The following is a 23,005-nucleotide window of genomic DNA, read 5'->3' on the forward strand; positions in this document are numbered from 1 at the left end:
TTCAATTTATACTATAGGGTTTTAATTTTATACGGTTGGCAACAACTGTCACTAACATTAAGCGGGAAAGCGGTCTTCCACCATGCGAATTTGTTAGTTTTTGTGAAGGATGGTTACTCGTCGGTTTCAACGTGTTTTGTGTGAATTAAAGTTTGTGATTTCTAACATTTGTTTGTATTCGTATTTTAAAGTTTTAGTTAAGTGTCATCGTTTGTCATATCAGTAACATGAGTCGTGTAGCTCGATTACCATCCATCAGGAATCGTACAAAAAGGGGCTTAAAGACCTCTGAAACCATTACTAGTCATGATAAACCTGATTTGAGTTATGCTTCTGACACGGAGAACAGATCCGTCAATGCTAATAAATCGACTCCTGAAAAGAAAAAGCGAGTGTCTCCTGTCCAACGTCCCTCTAGAAAACGCATCCTACCTTCCGTGTCTGATGATTCAGTTGACAATAAAAAACAAAAAGTTAGTGAAAATAATTTAGAAAGACCAACTACCGAGGAACATGTGGAGCGTGATGTAACAGATGAACATTGTTACGATATTTCAATAACAAAACCAAAAAGAATAATTTTAAATGCTGAAGAGCAAAAGCAGAGACGTGACAAACAAATGCAGTATTTGCAACGTTTCGTTAATATTTCTAAGTCTTACTCGCAATATCTTCAATCGAAAATTGCCAAGAGAACACCCAGGTAAGCTATTTGTATTTTTTTGCATTGTTAAACTCTAAATATTACCTACAGCACAAGTGCTGATTCAGATTCAGAAGATGAATTTGCTCCTAAGAAGTGTAATCCTAACGCTTTGAAATATTTTCAAGGGACTTTACGCCCCTATCAAGTTGAAGGAGTGATCTGGTTATCTGTAAGTCGAATAATTTTTCATTGAATAAATAACCAAAGTTTTATTTAGGTCCTCTATGAGAATTCCATCAATGGCATTTTGGGCGATGACATGGGCCTTGGTAAAACAATCCAAGTCATCGCTTTATTTGCCTATTTGTATGAACGAAATATACCTGGACCATTTCTAATTGTTGCTCCGCTTTCAACCATTGGAAATTGGATGGCGGAATTTAAGAGATTCGCCCCAAAAATACCATGCATCCATTTTCAGTCAAACTGGAGCAAAGCAGAACAAACAAAATTCATAAAGAAACAATATCAACTAGAAGGCAAATGGGTTAAGTCCGTCATTATTTGCTCTTATCAAACCCCCATTCGGACAAGTTGTCATTTAAGAGACTACAAATGGCAATATATTGTCGTTGATGAAGGCCAACGGCTCAAAAATGCCAATTCGAAGCTGTCTCAGTAAGTCTAACTTGTTTGTAAACAATTTTATTTTCGACATTTTACAGAGAACTACGCGGTTTTCTTACTACAAATAAACTTCTCTTAACTGGAACCCCTCTACAAAACGATATTGGCGAACTATGGGCGTTATTCAGTTTCTTAATGCCCGATCTTTTTATGGATATGGAGGACTTCTCAACACTTTTTGATTTGGAAGAACTGAGGGTAATAGAAAATATTCATTTGTGATTTTAGAAACTATATAGTTTTTTATAGGACACCCGCAAATTGTTACAAAACGAAGCCGAAACTGAAATGATTTCAAAAATTCACAAAGTTTTAGTTCCCTTCATGTTACGACGCGAAAAAAAGCTTGTTTTGCATGATCTCGTTCCGAAGAGAGAAATGATCATTTACTGCTCTCTAACTCCTCTACAGAAATATCTATATCGAGCTATTTTAGACAAAGACTCATGGGCGTTATTCATGCAGAAAAAACCTTTAGAGAAGGAGAAGGTAAAAACTTTATTAGGACTAAGAACAGTTTTTCTATTAAAATAATACATTTCCAAAAATTATACTCATTTTATGTTCAGCTTGTAGAGGCCCCGAAAGGAAAAAGACAATGTGTTGCAAAAATCAAAACCTACGCTCAAGAAAAGTTCGATCTTTCCGAAGTTGATTATTTTACAACGAAAGAAGTTACGTCAACAAGTTATAACACTGCGAGTGTGCTTCACTACAATACCCATGTGCCGCTTAAAATTCCTGATCGTCCTTACATGATTAGATTAACAATGGCAAACCCCATGATGATGTTGAAGAAAGCAGTAAACCACCCGTACTTAATTTGGACTCCTGTTGTCGTTGAAGAGAACAGGAACGAGCTTTATGTCAGTAAAGACATGGTGAAGTTAAGTGGCAAGCTTCTAGTTTTGGACGCTATGTTGCCGAAATTGAAAGCGGGAGGACACAAGATTTTATTATTCAGTACTTTGACTATGATGTTGGATTTGGTTGAGGAATTATTAATAATGCGAAACTATACATATAGAAGACTTGATGGCTCTTTGGATCTTGACTCCAGAAATGACAACATCAATGACTTTAAGAGTGATGACGTGTTTGTGTTCTTACTCTCTACTAGAGCAGGCGGTTTAGGATTAAATTTAACATCTGCCGATACTGTTATCTTTATAGATAAAGATTGGGTAAGTTGAAATATGTTAGCAAATGTTTTTGATATCTATTTTATCTGATTAGAATCCCATGGTCGATTCACAAGCACAAGACAGGTGCCACAGGATTGGACAAACCAAACCTGTTATGATCTACAGCTTGGTAACCAAAGGAACAATTGATGAAATTATTCTAAACCGTGGAGAAGTTAAAAAGAGATTAGAAAAAATGGTCATAAAAGAAGGTAATTTGATGCAATGTCATTGGTTTCATTCATTCCTTAATTTTTCTTTAGGGCAATTTAAAGGCAAGCAGTTAGATGATGCTGACCTCAAATCGTTAAAAGATCTACTAGATGAAGAAGAAACTACGGTCAAAATAAATCCCAACGGTTTTTATTACACTGAGGAAGAGTTTGATAAAATACTAGACCGAAGTGATTTAATTAAAGAAATGAAGGAGAAATCTCCCAAAAAACAATAAAAGCCCTGGAAGGTTTAAACATTTTCAAAATGTATGTGTTACCCGTTAAAATGTTTCTGCGAATGCATATTACTTTTATTTATTTAAGTCTGTTTATTGAATCGTTCATATTTTTTTAAATAAAGTTCATAAAAAAAATAGGACTCAAATAACTTCTAATAACTTTTTTTGAACAACAAACGATTGTTCCTTAATTTATCTGCAAACATCTAAACTATTTGAAACAAAACACAATTAGGAAAAACAACATTAAAAATATTTAACTAGTTTTTTTCACACTCTTACTTAATTTTTGGTCAACATCGGACTGTTTTATAATAGTGAACACTTCAGCAAACAATAAGGTCCCCAAGAAAACTAAAGCTGTACCAAACCAGTGATAAATAGTGAACGGATTTTGGAAATAAACAATAGAAAATATCAAAGATAAGAATTTCCTTAAAGTGATCACTAAAGTAACAGTCAACGAAGTACACTCAGTTGTTAAAACATAAACCGAACTAATACATAAATATTGCGTAACAACATTTAAAATAATCCACAACCATAACATCGGTACTATCACGTTAGTAAAAGGAATTTCATAGGGCTCGGACTGAGAAGCGATCTGCATATGTTCCCAAATACTTGGAGAGTACATTAGAAATCCTGGGAGGGAATACAAGTGCTGAAAGACATGAGTTACATAAAAAAAATAAGACGTAATTTTTTACCGTATAGTATAAGGCTTCCTGAGGGTGCTTCCCATGGTGTTTATAAATTGATTCCTGATAAATACCCATTCGAGCTGATAATAACAGGGCTCCAGTCAGTAATAAAATTCCTATAATCCACCAGAAAAAGTGATCGGCGGCCTGTTTCTTCTCCATCTGAATATCACAATCAACACAAGCCTACAATTAGTTTCATTAATAATAAATATATTCTTTCAAGCTTTTCACTTACTTCAGCTTTCTTATTACCACTAGACATCAAAGTACAAATAATAATCCCAATAGTGATCATAGCAACAGATACGTATTTCTCCAAAGTGTATCTCTTTTTCAGTATTAAGATTCCCATAATCATATTTGCAATAAGTGAGCCCTAAAACAGCCCTTTATCATTTCTAACAAATAAACTGTCACTTACAGCTCTAAAAATCATGTGCAGCGGCACCGGAATGTTAAAATTAAAGGCCCAGTTGTTTATAACACTTGTCAGAAAAAAGAACACAACTAAATTTAAGTAAGTTTGGAAGGGAATCTTTGGTTTGACTGTTCCAAATTTTGAAGTCATTATGAATCCATGAATGGCAATAAATAAAAACTGGGCGAATGTGATGAGATGGCCACACCCTGGGTCTTGCCTAAAATACAATTACGTACAATTGGTAAAAATGTATCGTTGCTTACTTTATTATATATTCCAGGAAAACATTATTTAATCCACAACCTAAAAGTGTGGTTGCAATCGCTGCAACTGCCTTGGAGTTCATTTTGACCCACTAACAACTATTACATAAGTGAATTTAAAAAAAATACTTGTAGTTATTATTATCACTGATAAATGGCAAGTCACTCTAATTTAATAGTGCGATGATATGCTCAAATTTCATTTTGCTCTGATTAATACAATCTTCAATAACAACAAAAAAGGAGTTAGTAAATAATTTATGCTTACAATCATAATCACTTACCATTACTGTCAACAAAATATTTATATTTCCGTGTAACAACTAAAACGTCATTAATAACAAACAACAATAATACTAATTTACTGCAATTATTATTATTTTTGTGGTTATGTTTTGTGTTCAGCTCAGTCGGTTATTGGATTATTTTTTATTACTTATTCGTGATTCTGGGAGATAGCGCCACCGGCGCTTACGTAACACTTACGTCATCACAGTGTATTTGTAATGGATTTTTTGTTATGACTTTTAGGTTATGGTGCATAAAATTAAGGACTATTATGTGTGGTGTGCGTAATTTGAATTCGTAAAGTCGGAACGTGTTTAAATATATGATGGAAAATTCGCTCGAAGATGGCAAATGTAACAAAGACCACATCAAAGACTTAGGTACGTCTCAGACAAGTCTCAAAAGTACAAAAAGCTTAGATAAGAGCAGCACTAGTGGTTCAGTTAAAAACGAAAAAATCCATTTCAAAGAAGAGAATCATGAACATGACAATCAAAAAAATACTGATGCTTCGTTAAAAGTGCCTCATAAATTTATAGCGAATTGGAGACAGGCATGTGACAAAACTAAAGACAAGACGAAGGATTTGTTAAAGCGGTGGAGGACTTTGCCGGAAATTGAAACGGAAAATACGAAGAAGAATGAAGAGATTGTGGAGAAGGACGAACACAGCGATAGTGGATGGAGTGTTCATGTCTGGAGTGGGTTTTTAATTAATTTCGGTTTCCCCAAATATGTAGGCAATTTTTGCAGCCACTTGGGTTGACAGGTTTAGCATAGAATCAGAAGCTGAAAACAGGGAAGATTGCCAATTGACACCAACACAGAACAATAAGTTTTCACACTTCTTCTCATGTTTACTTGACCACGACCAAGATAATTTAATAAGTGAACAAGATTTTGAAACATTAATTGAGGTAACTAAAATGTGTTTTCAATAAATGACCAGTCTAATGAGTATTTTTACATAATTTTTATTTTTTACGAATTAAAAACAAATTACTCATTAATCAAATTAGGAACGACACTGATGAGCTGTTAAAACTACAACTTACATTATAAATTACGTGCCACTAATGGCTCATTAGTCACGCACTTTTGTTTTGTCTCTCATACCAAAAATTGATTTATTGTTACCGAAAAATACTCGATGTGCTTTAAATGTGCTGTGCTTTTTTTGTAGCGTTTTTTGTGGAACCCTCACTCAAAAAATATTGATGTTACGATTATCTAAAAATACTCATTGATCCCCTGATAAAAAATTCATTTTCCAAATATAAATAACAACTTGACCACATGCATGCACCGCAACTTGTGGTAAATCGATTTATAATTTTTACCGAAAATTTTTGCATGCTTTCTTGGATGTATAGAGATTGCGACATTTTGCTGACTGGTCGATAAATTCTCCGGAATTTAATATTCTTCGAGAGGTGGAACGTGGTTTCATTGAAACTTTTTTATCTGACATATCTGACGAAAAATTGGGTACAGTATTTTTGAACTAGAGTAGATGTGTATTGGTGTTTTTTTTTTGTATTTTAAAAAAATGTGAAAAACGGTCGCTTTTTACGTAAATGCAATGCACTTTTAATGTTGAGCACTATTGATTTTTTCCTTAGTATTATTTATTTTTATCGTTTGCTTGGTGGAGTATTAAAAGTGAGAATCATTAGTTGGACAATAGTCATTGATTTTCGCCATTTAGTGTTGCAAAAATGATTGATTCCGATTTGTTTAGGCTTCACCCTGAACGGGGAAGTGTATTTAACAAAAGATGGATGGTTACATAAATGGTCACAATTGACTTTTGGCTCAAAAAACCTGTGTGACTTTCCCATATGGTTGCAATTTTTCGTTAAAGTTTTATTTCAAGTCATCAATCGTTGTGGTGGGTAAGAATAAATTTTTATAATTTTTTGACAAAAAAATATTTAAGGATCGGGGATGATCACAAGGGATGAGTTAAGTGCATTTTATTCGTCTGTTTTGGGTTTAGACACTGTGAAAGTGGGAGAAATTTTAGATATTGCCTATCAGGCTATGACTTCGGTAAGTTGTTAATTTCTTCTTCGTTTGTTATATGTTTTTTACAGAACGGCGATCATCCACTGATATACAAAGCGTATCGATTATGCTTTGCGAACTATTTGTTGGGGAGATATCCGAACGGACCAGGACAATACATTTTGGGTGCTCCACCAAATGCACTCTCGTCAGCAATGTTTCCTGTTGATTATTCAGCACTGAATACACAACCCGAGGACTTGGAACAATATGCACCGGATCAAAAAACAAACAGACGTAGTGTCATAGTATGATTAAATTTTTATAGATTATCGCAATATTAGTATTGCCACGGCGCACATAAAACTAGTCATTTTACATTTTTACAATTTAATAATAATCTGTAATAAAATAGTGCAATGAATTAAACCTTTAATTTCGGTGCTTCTTAATTAGTACAAAGTTTTAAATTGTGATTTTGTAAAATGATCAAATAAATAGCATTTTACACAAGTGCACCTTCCCAAAATAAAATTCTAAAATCTATGTGATATTTAAAAATTATAATTGATAACAATAGAACCACATTTGTTATACAGGTGTCCTAGAATGTGGTATTTTACACGAATATTGAGAATTTTGCTCGGTTCTGCCCTTAATTGGAATTCTTAATATACATCAGTTGTAAATAAAATGGTTGCGCTGTTGGTAATGTTCTGTATTGTATCGTATCGTAGGATATGCTAGAATTTATCATAATACATTGTATGTATTCATTCTAGGACCGTGTGTAACTTTAAATTCAGTTGCATATTATCATAATCATCGTTTGTGATAGACTATTCTCTCAAGGCCATAATCAAATCTATTGTTAACGAATTTTTTTTATATTGTATACAAGGAAATGCAGTGTTTATCTTCAAGTTACTTTGCTGTTATTTTGTTTACTTAGCAAAGAGTGTGCATATCATGTAAAAATGAATCAAAAGGGCACAACGTTTTGACAGAAATGCACTTAGGATAATGTGTTGTTAAAAGTAATAAACATTATTACTCAAAATAGTTTTATTTTCTATTACCTTGTTACACTGGCAAGACAAAACTCAATCATGTTGAACATTAAACAACATAAACGAACGCCAAATATTCAAAAAAACTTTTATCAAACAATTTTAATAAATACAATGATTGGCTAATTTTTTGGAGGACATTGGGGAGGTGCAGATGGACTAGTGGTTGGAGGAGTATTACTAGAGGAAGGTCCACTTATAGGAAATGCAATTCTTTTGTTAGTTATACGCGATTTAGGGGGTGGGTTTGTGGCGCTATAATTTAACATTGGAGGGTCATTCCAACCTGGATCCACTACAAAGAATTGCATAAATCATTTAGGATATGAAATAAATTACTTACTTTTCTTTTTCTCGTCTATTTTTGGTGGAGGTGCTTCTTCTGAACTCATTTTGGTTTATTCGTTGGAAAGGTGAGACATAACCTCAATCTTTTTTTCAATCATTTAAAACACTGAACTCTAATGAAATCAATAACTAAATTGAAAAATGGTTGAAACTGAGCATTAATCCATTGTTTTATAAATGGAGTTCTTGTTTTTTTTTTTTTAGATTTTTTTGGTATTTTCTATAGAACTACATAGAATAGGAGAAACACTAAAAGTACTCAGGTGGGCGGAGCTTAAAGGAGAAATAAAGAGTGATATAAAAGCCTTTACTGTTCTATGTAATAACTCACCTTCTTTAGAAAATTTATTTTTGTTACGAATTTACTTTTAAAAATCTATCACAAAAACATGACTTCTTTTCTATTTCTAAAACGAGATTTTTATTGTAACAACAGATGCGGATAATAAAATGGTGCTATTAATAAAAGACATCCTTTTTCTACATAAAAATGTTATTTCTACATCCTTTTTCATTTCCCCGCGCATTTTTACAAATTCTTTTTTATCTCTACTTGAAATTTATATAACGCCTGGACTTAGTCAACCAAGAATACATAACCTAATTAAAGAAAACAAGATGTCAATACCTGCGAACTAAAATTTTCAAATTATTTATATTAATTAGAATGAAGAAATAAATTAACTTTAAATGGTGATTGTTCTTTTGCGAATACCTACCTGATGATTTTTTATTCATCACAGTTCAGGCAACCAGTAATATATGTGGTTATTTGCCTAAATTTTATTGTTTCTAAATTCATATTGTAATTAGGTACTGTTGTATCTTAATGAAGAGATACATATTTTGTTCAGCCTTGATGATTAATTCTCATTTATGAATTCACAAATTTAATTAATTTTTTCTTTGAGAAAATTAAAATTTAAACAGGAAAAAACACTCGTCTTTTTGATGTGAACGTAAAGATAATATGTACCAAATATAGCAATAGTATGTCATTCATCATTTCCGAAATCTTTCAGACTATAGAGAAAATACTTACCCATTTAATTGGTCAAATTGGTCTAATCTACTGATGCAAACGAATTTTAGAAAAAGACTATTTTATTTTGTAAATACATTATTTATAAACTACTATGTACAAAATTTACATAACTATTATTTTACCATGTTTGTACCACATTTTGTATGAAGTCGTAAGCCAACACATTTTCATTTGGTAATTTTCAAGGCGAAATTGAGTATTTTTTGCATATCATCTTTTCTACAAAAACTACTTTAATGGCCTTTGTTCCATTCACGGAATATAAACCGAGAGCACTTTTTTAAAAGAGGTGAATAGTTTAAATATAGAGTTTTATTCGCTTAAAGTGAATTTAATTTTTAATTCTTTGGTGTGTATATAAAAAATATACGTTTATCTATTTCAGTTTTGTAGTAAAAACTATAAATCGGAAAAAAATTATACAATCTGTTATACATAAACTATAAATGCTTTGGACGAATGCATGAAAGAAAAACAAAAAAGTATTAATATGCAGCATTTCTAGTAAATGTATCTACTGTATAATATGCATCCACTTGTGATGTATATAACAACAGACATTTTGTTTTCTGTGAAAAAAAAATACATATATACATAATTGCAATCATTTGTCATACACACCACGCATAGCACTAAGTACGATAATCATTGAACACAAGAACGGTTGAGATTGTTTCTACTAATTAATAAAATTATAACAATAATGAAGGAAGGCATCGGTCAAGTTCCAAGCACGACAGGTCCCCTTGCTTTAGTGCCTGTTCCCAGGACTAAAACTAAAGACTACATCCCTGAGGGTTGCCGAGCTACATTACAATTACGCATTATGTTCATAGGAAAGGCACTATTGGGATTATATCAATTAATTATATCACAATTCAACGAATCGAAATTGATGTGGTCGTTCTATAACCATCATGTACGACCTCATGCAATCGGTAAATGGAATGTTATTTAAGCTCGTGCATGTTTTTACTTAGAAGTAAGTTATTGTGTGGTCCTGACAAATGCCTAATTAATTCGGGTAAAGATTCAAACGACAACGGACAGAAACAACAATTAAAACGTCCAGAATTCCCATCATTTGATGATATAACGTTCCTATGCACCGAACACAAATGTTTCAATAAATGTGCTTTCTGTTTGAACATCGCGACACACAACCGACACGCGAATGGTTTCTCTCCTGTGTGAACTCGCAAGTGCGTCTTCAAATTCCACGACATCCCAAACTGTTTCCCACAGTACTCACACCGATATTCCCGAACTTGCACTGTCGGAAGTACTTGCTTCGTGGTGATAGAAGCATGTGACGAACTTTCCGCAGTATCGCCACCACCGGCACTAGAAACTCCACCGCCACCACTACCACTACCGCCACCACCAACTGAAAATGACGCGGGTGGATCGCGAGAATCTTCATTACTCGAAGACGGATTCACTTGAGTTTGGCACAGCGACCAAGCGCCCCAAGTGTGTTCAAAATTCTGGTACGCCTCAGAAGTAACGCCTTGATCCGCACTAGGGGGCCTGTATTTGACAACGACGTTGTCCGGGGGCCCCACGGTATCGGAGTGCTGTCCCGGCGTTGGAGTATGGATTCTGTCCACTAGAAACGGAGGCGCGGACAGCGATAAAGGATGGTGAGCTGCTATTAAAGGTGGTAAGTTCTTGTATCTGTGATGCTGGTGATGGACGGCATCGTCGATATAAGACGGCGAAAAAGGAACAAATGGTGGATTTTGTGCCGGAGAATTATGGAAACCAGGTCTGCGTTTGCGGTGAGGGGTGACAACGTAATTGTCTGGACTTTGCACCAACGAGATCAGTTTTTGGTCAGCTATTGGTGGTTTCAATTGGGAAAGTTCTTCTTGATTTTTCAAGTCGATGGGTTCAATATACATACTTTTGCGTTTCATTCGGTGGTGGTGAAACTGGGACAATTCGTGGACTTTTGGAGCTATTTTTACAGTTGTTTGTCCGATTTTTAACACATCAGAATTCTTCTTTTCTAGTTGCTATCGAAAAATTATATAACTGTCTTTCATTCACAATCAACTTACCTCCGAACTGTTATCGTCATCGATATCTTTTTCTTCATCGGTATTTTTTGTGTTCAAAGATAGATTCACTGGGTTTGGTGACGAGCCGTCTTCTTCCGAAATATTATTTTCGTCCAAAGTGTCATCTTCATCGTCTTTAATTTCGCCTTCTTCTTTTTCATCATCATCCGTTTCTCTTTTAACTACCATCAAGTCTGGATTGTCGTAACTGTTGTCGGGTTCGGATTGACATTTGGCCTCTTCGGTCGACGAAGACTGCCACATGTCCGATTTAATTTGCAATAGTTCGAACAACTCCTGTATACTATCCAATTCGCTAGACTGAAAGTTTGGCTAATAAAATCGATTTTTTTTCCGCCATCAATTACCTTAACGCAAGCTTGCCCGTTGTATAAAAAATCGAGCAAGTGTCGGAGGTGGCAGCTTTTTATTCCTGGGATGAGCACAACGCTGGGCCCGTGAGCATGGGCGCTCTCTCCAAGAATGCGTCGCACTAAAGGACTCGCTGCCGCCATTATTAATTTATGAGCGCTTAAAGTTGTTTTATCGTCACATACGAATGTCATATCGGCAAAGTTCTCAGAGGCAAAACAAGTTTTAATTTCGTCCACTATAGTTGCATGATGTTTGCCATAATGCAAGGTTAATAAGCCGTGGGAATCCTGTTCCTCAGAGTACATGGCGATTTTAGTAATTTTGTCAAGGACAACCTAAAATCAGATTAGAATTTCAAGTGATTCGCTCAAAAAATTACTTTTAAAGGTAAACAACATTCTTATGTGCAGACGCGAACTTTATTGAATTTGCGAGGGCACGCCTAAGTGTACAGGTGTTCATTTATTGTATCCACAATCGCTTTTTGATTATACTTTCAACAATTTCATTCCGCAATACGGGGAAAATCTCAATAGATCATGTAAAAATGAAAACATATCAAATAAAGACGTGTGATTCTAACAAAGGGTGTTTGGATAAAAAATCTTTACAAATAGCATTGAAGTTTCTATGAATGAACTGAAGCAGAATAAGCAACTATATTTTTATAAATAAAATTGGCCCTTCACAAAATTTCTCCCATTGTGATTGAAGTTTAAGATCACCGACGACAGTCCAAGTTCATGGGCGCAAAAGCCTAAACGGCATTTAGCTGTCAAATTTTTCTGTTTTTTGAAACCCATTGGACCAGTTCAGACTTTCAAATTATAAGCGGGAGTAACAAATTTTTTCCAACTTCTAACTCTTAAATTAGTTAAAATAAAAACGATTTTTTGTTTGCGACTTTATATTAATTAATAAAGAAAGAATTTAACCAAAAATTTTAATTTTTGTAACTGTTACCGGTTTCCTTTCAGCTTAATTTCCGACACCTCTTTACATCATAATATGCTAATAACGCATATCTATTTTTGTATTTTGATGGGATAATGTAATACTTTTAACACTTCTGTAGCCATGAAACTGGGTGCTCGTCTTTCTTCTACCTCTATCACACAATAGTCACGGTCGGTCCGAGCTATAGCTATAGCAATTTCTCTCAAGACCACTTTGGCCTTACACAAACAGCTTTCACACTAATTTGATCGATTTTCATCCCTTATTTCGAATTTTTATTCAAACACCCGTGTTGATAGTTGAAACAATACAATTAACAATATTCAACTAAATTATTGTGTAAAATTTTTCTGCAAATAGCCAATTTGCGTCAAGTATCTAAATTAAAATCCCGTTAAAATGATCTTTAATTTCTTTTCTTTGCATAATTAATGACTATACAATTATTGTATCATTCTGCAACAGTAAAATATGTGCAACGTTTAGTGGCCGAAATTCCGTACTTAGCAAGTTTGATTTGAATTATAAAGTAAGAGTTCTAAGATCAAAAAGTGTAGTTTAGCTGTTAAAAAATTTTGAATTTGTGATCACAGCGGAAGAGGGGAATGAAGATTATTGTGTTGAGTTCTTGTAGTTGGATTTTTAGTGTCAGTTAGTAGTTAGTTATTATATTTGTTGTAGCTGCGGTGAAGCGGCAATGAAATCTATGGTGTAATTGAAATGAATAGAAAAGTACATTGCATAATTCGAAAATTGAAAGTAGTTATCGTTTTATTCGTTTAGTTGGAAAACAGCACGAGGCGCGCTGAAACAATGCGCGTGTATATGTTTAAGTCAGCGTATGGAGTAGCAAGAGCAACAGGTTGCGCGTGAGGATTTCCCCTAGAGTTGAATGGAAAAGATAAATAATGGAAATAGATGCGTGACTTACCCAGAGAATAAATAGTCCTAAAAGGCACTCGCGACTGTGGTCGCCGTAGGGCAGTCGCGAGCACCAGAAGATGTGCAATCACACCGCACCATAATTCGAACGTTCCATGCACATTAAAATTGTTCCACCGTGTTTGATCGGTCGCCAGCCTTCGCGTTGAGTGAATTATATTTTTGGGACACGACTCTCAAACACTGTGTTGCGCCACAAATGAAAGTAAAAGTGAACGAACACGAGCCTTCACAACACCACAACACAACGGTGCTTATTGAAGCAAGTTTCCTCAAGCCCTAAAATAGCTTTTGGTGTTTGCGCGACGCTATTTGATCACTGCCACCCTCAAAAAGTTGCGCTTTGATGCGAAAAAGTTATTACCATCAGCTTTGCTCACGGGTTGGGTTCAAACGTAATACTACTAACTCTTAATTTCTCCCTTTACTTTCCCCTCTTTTCTCTTGGCTCCCCACTACATCACAAGTTTTTTCCTATTGCTAGCTCACTTGTAACTTCTCTTTCTCATTTTCAAGGTCGTAAGCTGTAGACATTAGACATGCGACTGCGCGTAATTTAGCGCATTTTTGCTCTCCCGGACTATTTCGAATCTTTGGCAAAGTGACACGAAATTTCGCCATAGAAGCTATTTTAGTTACAGAATAGGTACGCTAGAAACGGATGGTGTAATTCTGCATTCGTCACTTCGACTGTTGCAGAGACCGTTTCAATTGCTTTCACCGGCTTCGCCAAGGAGACTCGTCGCGAGCGGGGCCCAAACAGGGGCCACAACCGGACTTTCACAATACCGACTGCCGAGAGCCGAGGGGGGGAACGGTTGTATAATATCGATGAAATAGCAGCCGCTAGAAATAGAAAGACCTATTGCTTTTTTTCATCTTTTTGCCCAATTTTTGGTCACTAATCACAACTAAATCGCCTCGTTTTGTCCCATTGACTCATCCCTCATTTATCTCAATCAAACATACCCACCAAAATGTCTAGGAGAAGAAAGACAAACATAATTCAAGCGCCATGGCATTCCTGTAATAGGCATCTATTGTTATGTTAGTATTACGTTATGTGAGCGAGGGAAAGTAGGCATAGCGTAGCACTTTCACTATCGCGTAATGTCTGTCTGAAACTGGACCTTAAATGTAGAATTCGACCTCCAAAGACTTTATGACACATCACAATGAATAATGACATAAAACCAGTCCCATCGACCAACTAATTACCAACTACAATAAGCAAAATCCGTGCTTCTTCAATCATTCAAATTACCGGCATCATTTTTGCATTCTCATTTCTAATAACCCGGAGATAGGTACGTTAAATTGTACATTATTCATGTATGTTTAGCGTTATTAAGTAATGAATCTTTTTGTGTAGTTGGTTCGGTTGTCCTCGAGACTGATTTTACCTGTTTAAACCTTCAAGGTCTCCGCTTTGTAGGGAAGTGAAAGTGGTCTTGGTTGAACTGACACGGCTACAAACAACATCAAAAACAGCGCAACACAACATCTTTAGGGACAATTAGCAGACAGACAGACACCAATATATTGTTATAGTATTGATATCAATTATTGTACCTATATGAGAAAGCTAATTTTTTAAGGACCATTAATACATAATATAAACTTGGAGGTTGGAGGTTTTACATAATTGGATATGGGTCGGTAGTCACATGGTAATTGTTAACTAGAACCGCGCACATAAGTCGAGTCGAGACTGCAGGATAAAGCATCCTTGAAACTTTGAACATCCGCTCTCCTCGCCTCAAATCACTTTGTACTTACTTGATCCTCTCAGGTAAAAATTATAATTATAATCGCCAAGCAACATTATAATAATGTCCGAACAACAATTTGTGCTGCGACCTTGTCGCAACAATTCTACTTAATTACCTATTATATCACTTAAAAAATCGAATAGATGTGGTGTGGATACGTGGTCTCATGTCTTTTCTAAAATTGTTGCAATAATGTAATCCTTGCATTGTTTAATTATGTTTTGCTTATTCGATTACAAATTTTCATAAAAAGTGAAATGGATCGTCGTATCGAAGATAACAGGTGTATCTGGTGCAACATTACACTTCGCTTCGTCATTGTTTCTCATTGCAAACATTGTCCATTTGTTAAAAAATAGAAAAACAAAGTTTCTGCTGGGATATTACTATTATTTTTTTGTAAATTAAAGTACCTATAAGATCAAAACTATTTTCTCGTTGTACACACACCTGTTATATAATACTGTAACGTCTTTGGTTTGGGTGAAAGTATCTGTGAACAGGTATTATGTATGCGTTCATACAGAGTAAAGCGAGTTTCAAAAATTAAACCAAATTTTATAATTATGTCATAATTTTATTTCACTATTGAAACTTTCTCACATCAATTTAACCTCCACCAAGTCGAAAAAATCATAAAATTTGCTAGTTTTGGCTTTTAGTGCAATTGTTCACTTTCTCTGAAATGCTATTTGGTATCTGTAGTAATTACGTAATCTTTATTATATACCTGTTTTAAATTTAAATAATAAGGTGAAGTTTAACATACAGATTAGTTACACTGGAAGTCTTGGGATTGTCAGCGAGTCATCCATTTGTTCCCCTCATCTACACCTAGACCTTTTGCTTTATTAGTTCCTATTTACTATTTAGCTTCGAAATTTAAACTTTGCTCCCGTTTTTATCTCAGATCAGTTAGTGTTCAGTAGTTCAGTGTCCTTTGCCTAAAAAATTAAACTAAACTAAAAGAAATTCATTGGAAGAAGAAATCAGAACTATTTTTACCTAAAATTTCCATACTTCTGTACAAACGCACCGCGCTCAATTAATACAATAAAAAGTTTGATTAATATCTTAAGATAAAAATCATCAGGTTTTAATTAAGTGTTTGCACTTTGTATAAATTTGATTTTTGATTAATTTAAATATTTTTTAAGTTTGAGGCTGTTAGGATAGTTTTTAGCAAAATTTACTGTTTTTATTAATTTTGATACGATTACATTGCCGGGCAAGCTGCACACACACTTGCATGTTATTTGTTATTTAGTATTACGTGACTAATAAAATAATTCTGAGTAAGTAAATATGTTTACTAAATGTGTAATTAAAGTGAGATTTTCATTGAATTAGTTTTATCCTGCATAAACAGCACCTATTTAGCTTAGCACCATAATCCAATTCACATTTAGTGTAAATGTTTTTTTAGCCCACATCAACTTCCTTTTTTTAATATTGTGTGTGATGTATGTACATATATGTACAGTGCACAATATATTAATATACATATAATGTGAATTTTTGATTAAGTTGTACGTGATTAAGTATTTTCCGTTCCTTTACGTTTAATTATCTGAAAAATTGATAGAATTATTATCGGATTGCGAATATTTGTGATTAATATGCAGGCTAATTATTAAAATGATTAAGCTATACAAAATGTAGAATGTTGAAAAGATAATAGTCTGCGGTAATCGTCAAAGCAAATATTGAATAAAACAGCAAAACATCTAGTACGCTGTCTTTTAAACTATATATAATTTCATCAAGGTAGTAAGTGAATGTTTAGTTTACACTTTTGTTTAGAAAGAACCTTGAGCCATGTTTGGATTCCGTTCAAAAAAGTTCAAGTTATTTTTACTGAATCTTGTCAGCATTCTCTTTTATTTAAATATTTATTAGCAACAATTTAAATATTTGAGTCTTATGAGCTGTTGGCACCTAATGTAAAATTGTAGCAGAAAATGGAAGCAGAATAGATAATGTGTTATTGTATTACTATTACCTCATAATAATGAAGGTTACAATGTGTTTTGGTGTCAGCATACTCCAAGTATTTTATCTCTGTGGATGTAACATGTCTACTTGGTGCGCCATTTTTTAATTATTGCACTCAATAAATACATACGAAATTAACGAAATGACTCCTACAGAATACATTTGAGGAAGTCGTTAACTATACTTTTACAAATAACAACGCATTCTTCATTTTTTTACTCAGGAAATATTTAATATTTATTTAAGAAACAACTGCTGTTTTTCATTTCATAATACCTATCAAAAAAGCTTTCAATGTCACATTTGAAATTATAAATTTCTCTAAATTTAAATTTCAACCTTGAATAAACAAGATTTGTGAGTGTTCTCGCTTTATAAATAATAAGAATCCGAAACAATTTATAAACGATCAAATTATTAATTTTATAATACAAAATGAAAAAAATAGTGGTTCAATGCTAAGTATATCCGCAGGTATTTTTACTGAATTTTACAGTACCTACCTATTTACTTACATGGTCCATTTCTTTTTTTCTTAAACCTTGTTACGCGCTTTTTGTTTTGTTTGAATTACATCTTTTGGTAAAGTTTGGTAATAATTATCAGGCTGTAAATATTATCTTGGAACAACCTAAATAAAAACTCGTTCAACAAACGACATAACTGATGGTTACGTAAATAGATCAAAATGAAAATTTTCAGATTATTTTTAAATCTGCAGAAAATAAATATAATGTACTATTGGCTACTCATATTTTTGGATCACACATCTTTCTGATGAACAAAATCATAAAAACAACTTTTACATATTTTAACATTTTTTTTTATTTTTTGTATAAATAAATTGCATTTTTAGTCTTATAGGAGATTATAATTTTGAATTTATTATTTATTACATTAACTAATACATTCGCCAAGTAATTTACTGTAAAATTCATAATATTTTTGCACTTATTTGAATGTTTAAAAATTATTTGCTTTTTCAATTTGAGCGACCTCTTATGTATCCGCTTTGTATTAACAAAACATTTAATGAAATAACCACTAGAGTTCGCACTACAAGCACGCGCATTTTGTGTTGCCTACACTAAAAGTGTGCCAATGGTATTCAGGTTGTGGGAAGCCCATAAAATAATATTTGCGTTTTTATTATTATGAATATTGAAAGTAGCTTTTGGAAATTTAGTTTAAGTAGCTAATTAAAAATTATTTTTTTAGCATATTTTTAAATTTAGGTTATTGTATTATGGAGCAAGAGTGAAAGTTCAAATATGTACATACCTATATGTATAATTTATAAATTATAACTGTGCTAAAAGATCCGTAATATTTTATCATTTGATATGTTGATATAAATTCTGAGAAAAAAAAAACAAAATTTTAGTTTGAAATTGTTTTTATGAGTCCTCATCAATACATACAATATTTTATATCTAGTACTAAAATAAATATTTTTCTATTAAAAAGTAGAATTCAGCGGCCACATTTAATTTGTCCCTGTCCTTGAAAATCATTTCTCTTTTTTTTGTGGTTTTAATTAAAAAGAAATGTTTTCTTTTTGCGATAAAGAACCTATATTTACATTTTTTAACAAACCTTTACATTTAAATGGTGTTAAATGTTACTTTAAGCATTTGTAGTTTTAAAATGTGGGTGTCATGATGTCTTAATTTGATTTTTATATGAATCTAAAAATTTCATTTTGAATAATTAAATTTGTTTACTTTTATTCTGAGTATTTTGATACAAATATGTATTTACATGAAGACTATGTTCTAACTACAAGACTAGTTTCTGCACCTGTTGATGTAGTATGTCTGGGGCAGTGGAAACAGTTGCTCTAACATGAGCAAAATAAACTTAGAAATATTAATAAATAATTAATATGTTTTTCAAACAAATATCTTACAATCATACTCTCAAGTAGTACATTATACAGTGTTAAATTACACTTATTCTGGTTTATAAATGACAAAACCTAAGTACTTAATAAAAAAATAACCTAAGTATTATATAAATAATAACAAACATTAGGTCATGCTGACAACGGCGTCAAGCGCCGCTTGTGAGCACAAGTGTTTAATGAGATAATAAATAATTAACGAAATATCTTTAAATGATAAAGAAACGTCATGTTGAAAACAGTTCGAGAAAGGGGGTGAGAGGGAAGGGTGAAAAAATGACCGCACATTGGCCGGTAGATTCATACGCACAATCACTGGATTGACCTGAACATCTTTGGAATCTTCGGAATGTACCTTTGCTGATTTGTTATATAGATTGTCAATTAGCCACTTTCACAAACTCGGCGTTATCATATGCCCGAGCTCCTGCAAAGACCGTTGCTATGCCTTTTCGATCAATAGCCCGAACGCGAACAAATAAAAATGCAGCTACTAAACTAGCAACAATTAGTACCAAAAGAAGCATAACTAATCCAGCTACAAAGCTTGGAACAGACATACAAATTGTCTCTGGGTCTGACGACGAAGCCGATTGAATGACTACAGTTTCGTTACTTTGTGATGGGTTTAGTGCGAAATTGACATCACCGGGGGCGACTACTTGAATCGTTCGACTAGTATTAACGTCAGTCATTTCTTGAGCTTCTCGTTTATAAACATGGTTAACAACAATGTTTATAGATTCAAGACTGCGTCTTTTTCTTGCACCTTGCAATTCGGCCGGAATGTTTTCAACAGACCGGGGCCTTCCTCCGAGAGTTGCTAAATTTCCTTCAAACTCTTCAGGAACACTACTTTTTCGTTTCACTGTGTTGTACACTCCGTGGTGTCCCGGAGGCGGTGGAGGTGGCAAATGAATATCACTGCTACTTTGTGCGGAAATTTGCGGAGCTGGTGATGACAAGTTTGGTGGATTTGATGTTGAAGATGATGAGATTTGAGACTGTGGTGCAGGTACAACATCAGGATTGTTATCAGAGTAAGCGCCAGTTGGACCTGAGGGGTGTCTAGGGTCTGGAAATGCCGGAGGAACGCCGTATTCGGAAAGAGACTGAGAAGCGTATTCGGCGTTAATGTTACCGCCGTGACCACCGAAGTCTCCACTACCAAGAGAATTTCCTAGTGGAGGAGGTCCATATTCACTGCTCAGACTTAGACCGTGATTTCCGCATTTGGGCTCAGGACAATTGTATCGACAGACTTGGATGACACATTGGAAATGTACATTCATGGAATCGGGGAATTTGAAAGCTTGGAAATATGCAAATGACACAACGGAAGCCGATGGTCCGAAGTTCTTAATTTTCTGGAATTTGCTCATAATTTTCGGTCTCACAACGCATCCGTATTGGTCGACTAATTGAATAGGGGCTCGTTTTCCATCATGAGCCACACAGTTGCGTACTAACATGTCAAATTTGTTTTCATCATCTTTGATGGCTAAAACCATAGTCATTGTTTGGCCGATTTTGACGATTCCGGAGACTTCCGAAGCCCAAGGTCCTTTTCCAACTTGGATTTGCATCCAACATTGCAAATTATCACCTAAGAAGTTAGCTGTGACCGCATGCAACATGTCCACTTGGAATGGTCGGAACGTGACCGCCTTTTCGTAAAAATCGTACCAAGTGCAACGTAGTTTGCGAGCTTGATCCCACACTTCTTGTACATAAGGATCATATTGGATAATAATGGTGTTTTCCACGTAACTACCACTAGGTGTTGGACCTCCATAATTACCCGCATTGTGATTTGCGGATGAGGACATCCCACAACTGTTTAGAAATATTTCGAACGTTGCACTCAAATGTCCAGTGCCTGGTTTGAGGTGAACACAGTGTGGGTCACTGTAAAATCCTTTCGAAAAAATCATTCCGTAAAACGGACGATCAAATTCAATGTTGACACGCATATGTGTCTTTTCACACTGCACTTGTAAATGTTTTATTTGAGGCATGTCAGGAGTTGCTAGAGGCCAAGGATCATCCGAGGATCCTCCTCCACCGCCTTGTAATATCGCCGGTGGCGCATACCCCGGACCTGATAAAGGGGGCCCATACACACCTCTATGCTCTAAAGGTAAAGACGCCGAATCGGAAAGTGGAGCATCACACCGTATCTCCTGTATAACAAAATTTACATAATTACCGACACAAGTGAAAACATTCACTCACCGTCCAAATCAGTCCGGTTAATATCCCAAAGGTGAAAAGTTTTAATGACACAGTCATCGTATTCGGTGTGCCAGTTCTGAAACCAATAAACTACCCGTCAAAACATATCTATCCTCTTAATAGCAATTTATTTTACAAAATACGGAGCGTTTCAAAGCTGTTCGCTTCAACTGCTGCCTCACCACTTCCTCCGCACCTGACAGATTATGACCTACTGACATACTCTGCAAGCACAGTTTAGCATCCCGCATCATACATCCGAAGACCATCTTCGATCATTTATTATCCCACCCTTCCCTTCAACGAATTATTATTACCATTTATTATCAATTATGTATTATCAAAAAAAAAAATTAAGTATCATCAATAACAAAAAGCATTGACACTGTGTTACTCAATCTTGAGACACGCGACATTGGGTTACATCTATTTTATAATAAGTATGTTCTAATAAACAGCAAGAGAAATGCAAATACCGATGTACCGGAGCAAGGAATTATCTATTTCTCATCATCAGCGACCACCGACGACCGACATTTCTCTAAACTCTTAGAAAGTGGCATACGCATTCGCGCCGTTCTAATTTGGTATGTATGTATGTACATGATGATACAACCTGTTCTTTTCATCAAATGTAAAATTATAATTTCTGTCATTAGCTAAAGTCTGAAACAATGTTCTGAATTGAAAAAAATGTATGAAAGAAACTTTCGGAATAATCGTTATGGTTGACGCTATTGTTTATTCTGTATACTTAATTAAATGGTTTTCTCTTTTTTATTGTTTTTCGGCAAAGAGTTGAACGGTGGTTCAAAACACTTGAAAATTACTGAAAGTTTCAAAATTGTTCTTTCGTGACGATAACAATACTACAAAGTGTGGATTTTTCATCAAGTAAGCAATTATGTGAAATAACAAATAGTAATAATAATCGATGAATAATTAGCATGTTTACGATGGCATCTATTCGTGTCGTCAGTGTTAAGCTAAGTCTGCGGCTGGCAAGTCCATTGACATACTGCCTTGCTTTCATTTCCACTGTGTGCTCAATAAAGCATCATTTACACAGAGAGATATTATAGCAACCTAAGCAATCATAATTTGTTACATTTTTAATTAGCTCAATACTAACTCACTTATGTCATTATCACTTGCAGGGGTTGTTGCGCTCATATCAAAAAATCCTTTCACCAATACATGCAGTTTCATTAAAATCCGGAAACAACATTTCCAGAAAAACTCATCCACTGCACTTTTTACGTAAATTTACTTTTCATTACTTACTTTATTAATCCGAAATTGTCGATCAGATTAACACAAAAATAAAAAAGTCATAAATCCTAATCACTGATCACTAAACACTAACACTGCAATCCCTCTCAAGTCCACAATTTTTCTCAACACATTAACTACAACAGTTGGGTGAAAAGTAATACACTTTAAATTCTTCCGTTGGTTTTATATTGACGTGAAAGTTGGTCCCCACTCTCATGAAGAACCACTAGTGGAGCATTGCTGAGGCTTTCTGAAGAACTTAGTTGTTCAGTTTCTGTGAAAACACCTGGATATTATTTGTAAACGGATTCCAAAATTTGACGCCGATGACGCCACATGCAAATCACTTTCGTTCGGCCTGCCGGACG

General features: G+C 34.4%; 5 protein-coding genes and 1 pseudogene across 6 annotated transcripts; 2 read left to right on the top strand and 4 right to left on the bottom strand.

Moving 5' to 3' along the window:
- The first annotated feature begins 123 nt into the window (after positions 1-123).
- On the top strand, positions 124-3,121 carry LOC123006667 (lymphocyte-specific helicase-like). 2 transcript variants are annotated; one of them, XM_044401327.1, is made up of 9 exons: positions 124-140; positions 192-703; positions 755-875; positions 924-1,324; positions 1,372-1,531; positions 1,583-1,822; positions 1,903-2,517; positions 2,570-2,729; positions 2,781-3,121. In XM_044401327.1, the coding sequence occupies exons 2-9, from the start codon at positions 228-230 to the stop codon at positions 2,966-2,968; spliced, it is 2,361 nt and encodes a 786-aa protein (XP_044257262.1). In that variant the 5' UTR covers positions 124-140; positions 192-227; the 3' UTR covers positions 2,969-3,121. The 2 variants fall into 2 exon arrangements, with proteins under 2 accessions (XP_044257262.1, XP_044257261.1); XM_044401326.1 differs by having other exon boundaries at positions 133-150.
- On the bottom strand, positions 1,813-4,786 carry LOC123006671 (UDP-xylose and UDP-N-acetylglucosamine transporter-like). Its single transcript, XM_044401331.1, has 6 exons — positions 4,647-4,786; positions 4,363-4,585; positions 4,100-4,316; positions 3,914-4,054; positions 3,682-3,861; positions 1,813-3,635 (listed from the first exon to the last, which is right to left on the bottom strand). The coding sequence occupies exons 2-6, from the start codon at positions 4,443-4,445 to the stop codon at positions 3,228-3,230; spliced, it is 1,029 nt and encodes a 342-aa protein (XP_044257266.1). The 5' UTR covers positions 4,446-4,585; positions 4,647-4,786; the 3' UTR covers positions 1,813-3,227.
- Positions 4,787-4,841: 55 nt separating this feature from the next.
- Positions 4,842-7,802, top strand: LOC123006670. Its single transcript, XM_044401330.1, has 6 exons — positions 4,842-5,351; positions 5,404-5,567; positions 6,024-6,138; positions 6,392-6,541; positions 6,590-6,702; positions 6,747-7,802. Exons 1-6 carry the CDS (start codon positions 4,973-4,975, stop codon positions 6,969-6,971), a joined length of 1,146 nt encoding a protein of 381 aa, XP_044257265.1. The 5' UTR covers positions 4,842-4,972; the 3' UTR covers positions 6,972-7,802.
- Positions 7,803-9,161: 1,359 nt separating this feature from the next.
- Positions 9,162-13,864, bottom strand: LOC123006568 (transcription factor Ken). Its single transcript, XM_044401148.1, has 4 exons — positions 13,447-13,864; positions 11,552-11,893; positions 11,184-11,504; positions 9,162-11,138 (listed from the first exon to the last, which is right to left on the bottom strand). The coding sequence occupies exons 2-4, from the start codon at positions 11,861-11,863 to the stop codon at positions 10,071-10,073; spliced, it is 1,701 nt and encodes a 566-aa protein (XP_044257083.1). The 5' UTR covers positions 11,864-11,893; positions 13,447-13,864; the 3' UTR covers positions 9,162-10,070.
- A 212-nt stretch (positions 13,865-14,076) lies between these two features.
- On the bottom strand, positions 14,077-15,229 carry LOC123006705 (annotated as a pseudogene).
- A 3,373-nt stretch (positions 15,230-18,602) lies between these two features.
- On the bottom strand, positions 18,603-22,808 carry LOC123006182. Its single transcript, XM_044400463.1, has 3 exons — positions 22,647-22,808; positions 21,363-21,438; positions 18,603-21,310 (listed from the first exon to the last, which is right to left on the bottom strand). The coding sequence occupies exons 2-3, from the start codon at positions 21,417-21,419 to the stop codon at positions 19,508-19,510; spliced, it is 1,860 nt and encodes a 619-aa protein (XP_044256398.1). The 5' UTR covers positions 21,420-21,438; positions 22,647-22,808; the 3' UTR covers positions 18,603-19,507.
- Between the last annotated feature and the right edge of the window lie 197 nt (positions 22,809-23,005).

This window comes from Tribolium madens, unplaced genomic scaffold (assembly GCF_015345945.1).
Source record: "Tribolium madens isolate multiple individuals breed KSU strain unplaced genomic scaffold, Tmad_KSU_1.1 Scaffold_2;HRSCAF=44;Tcas5.2_LGX, whole genome shotgun sequence".
Lineage (NCBI taxonomy): Eukaryota > Metazoa > Arthropoda > Insecta > Coleoptera > Tenebrionidae > Tribolium > Tribolium madens.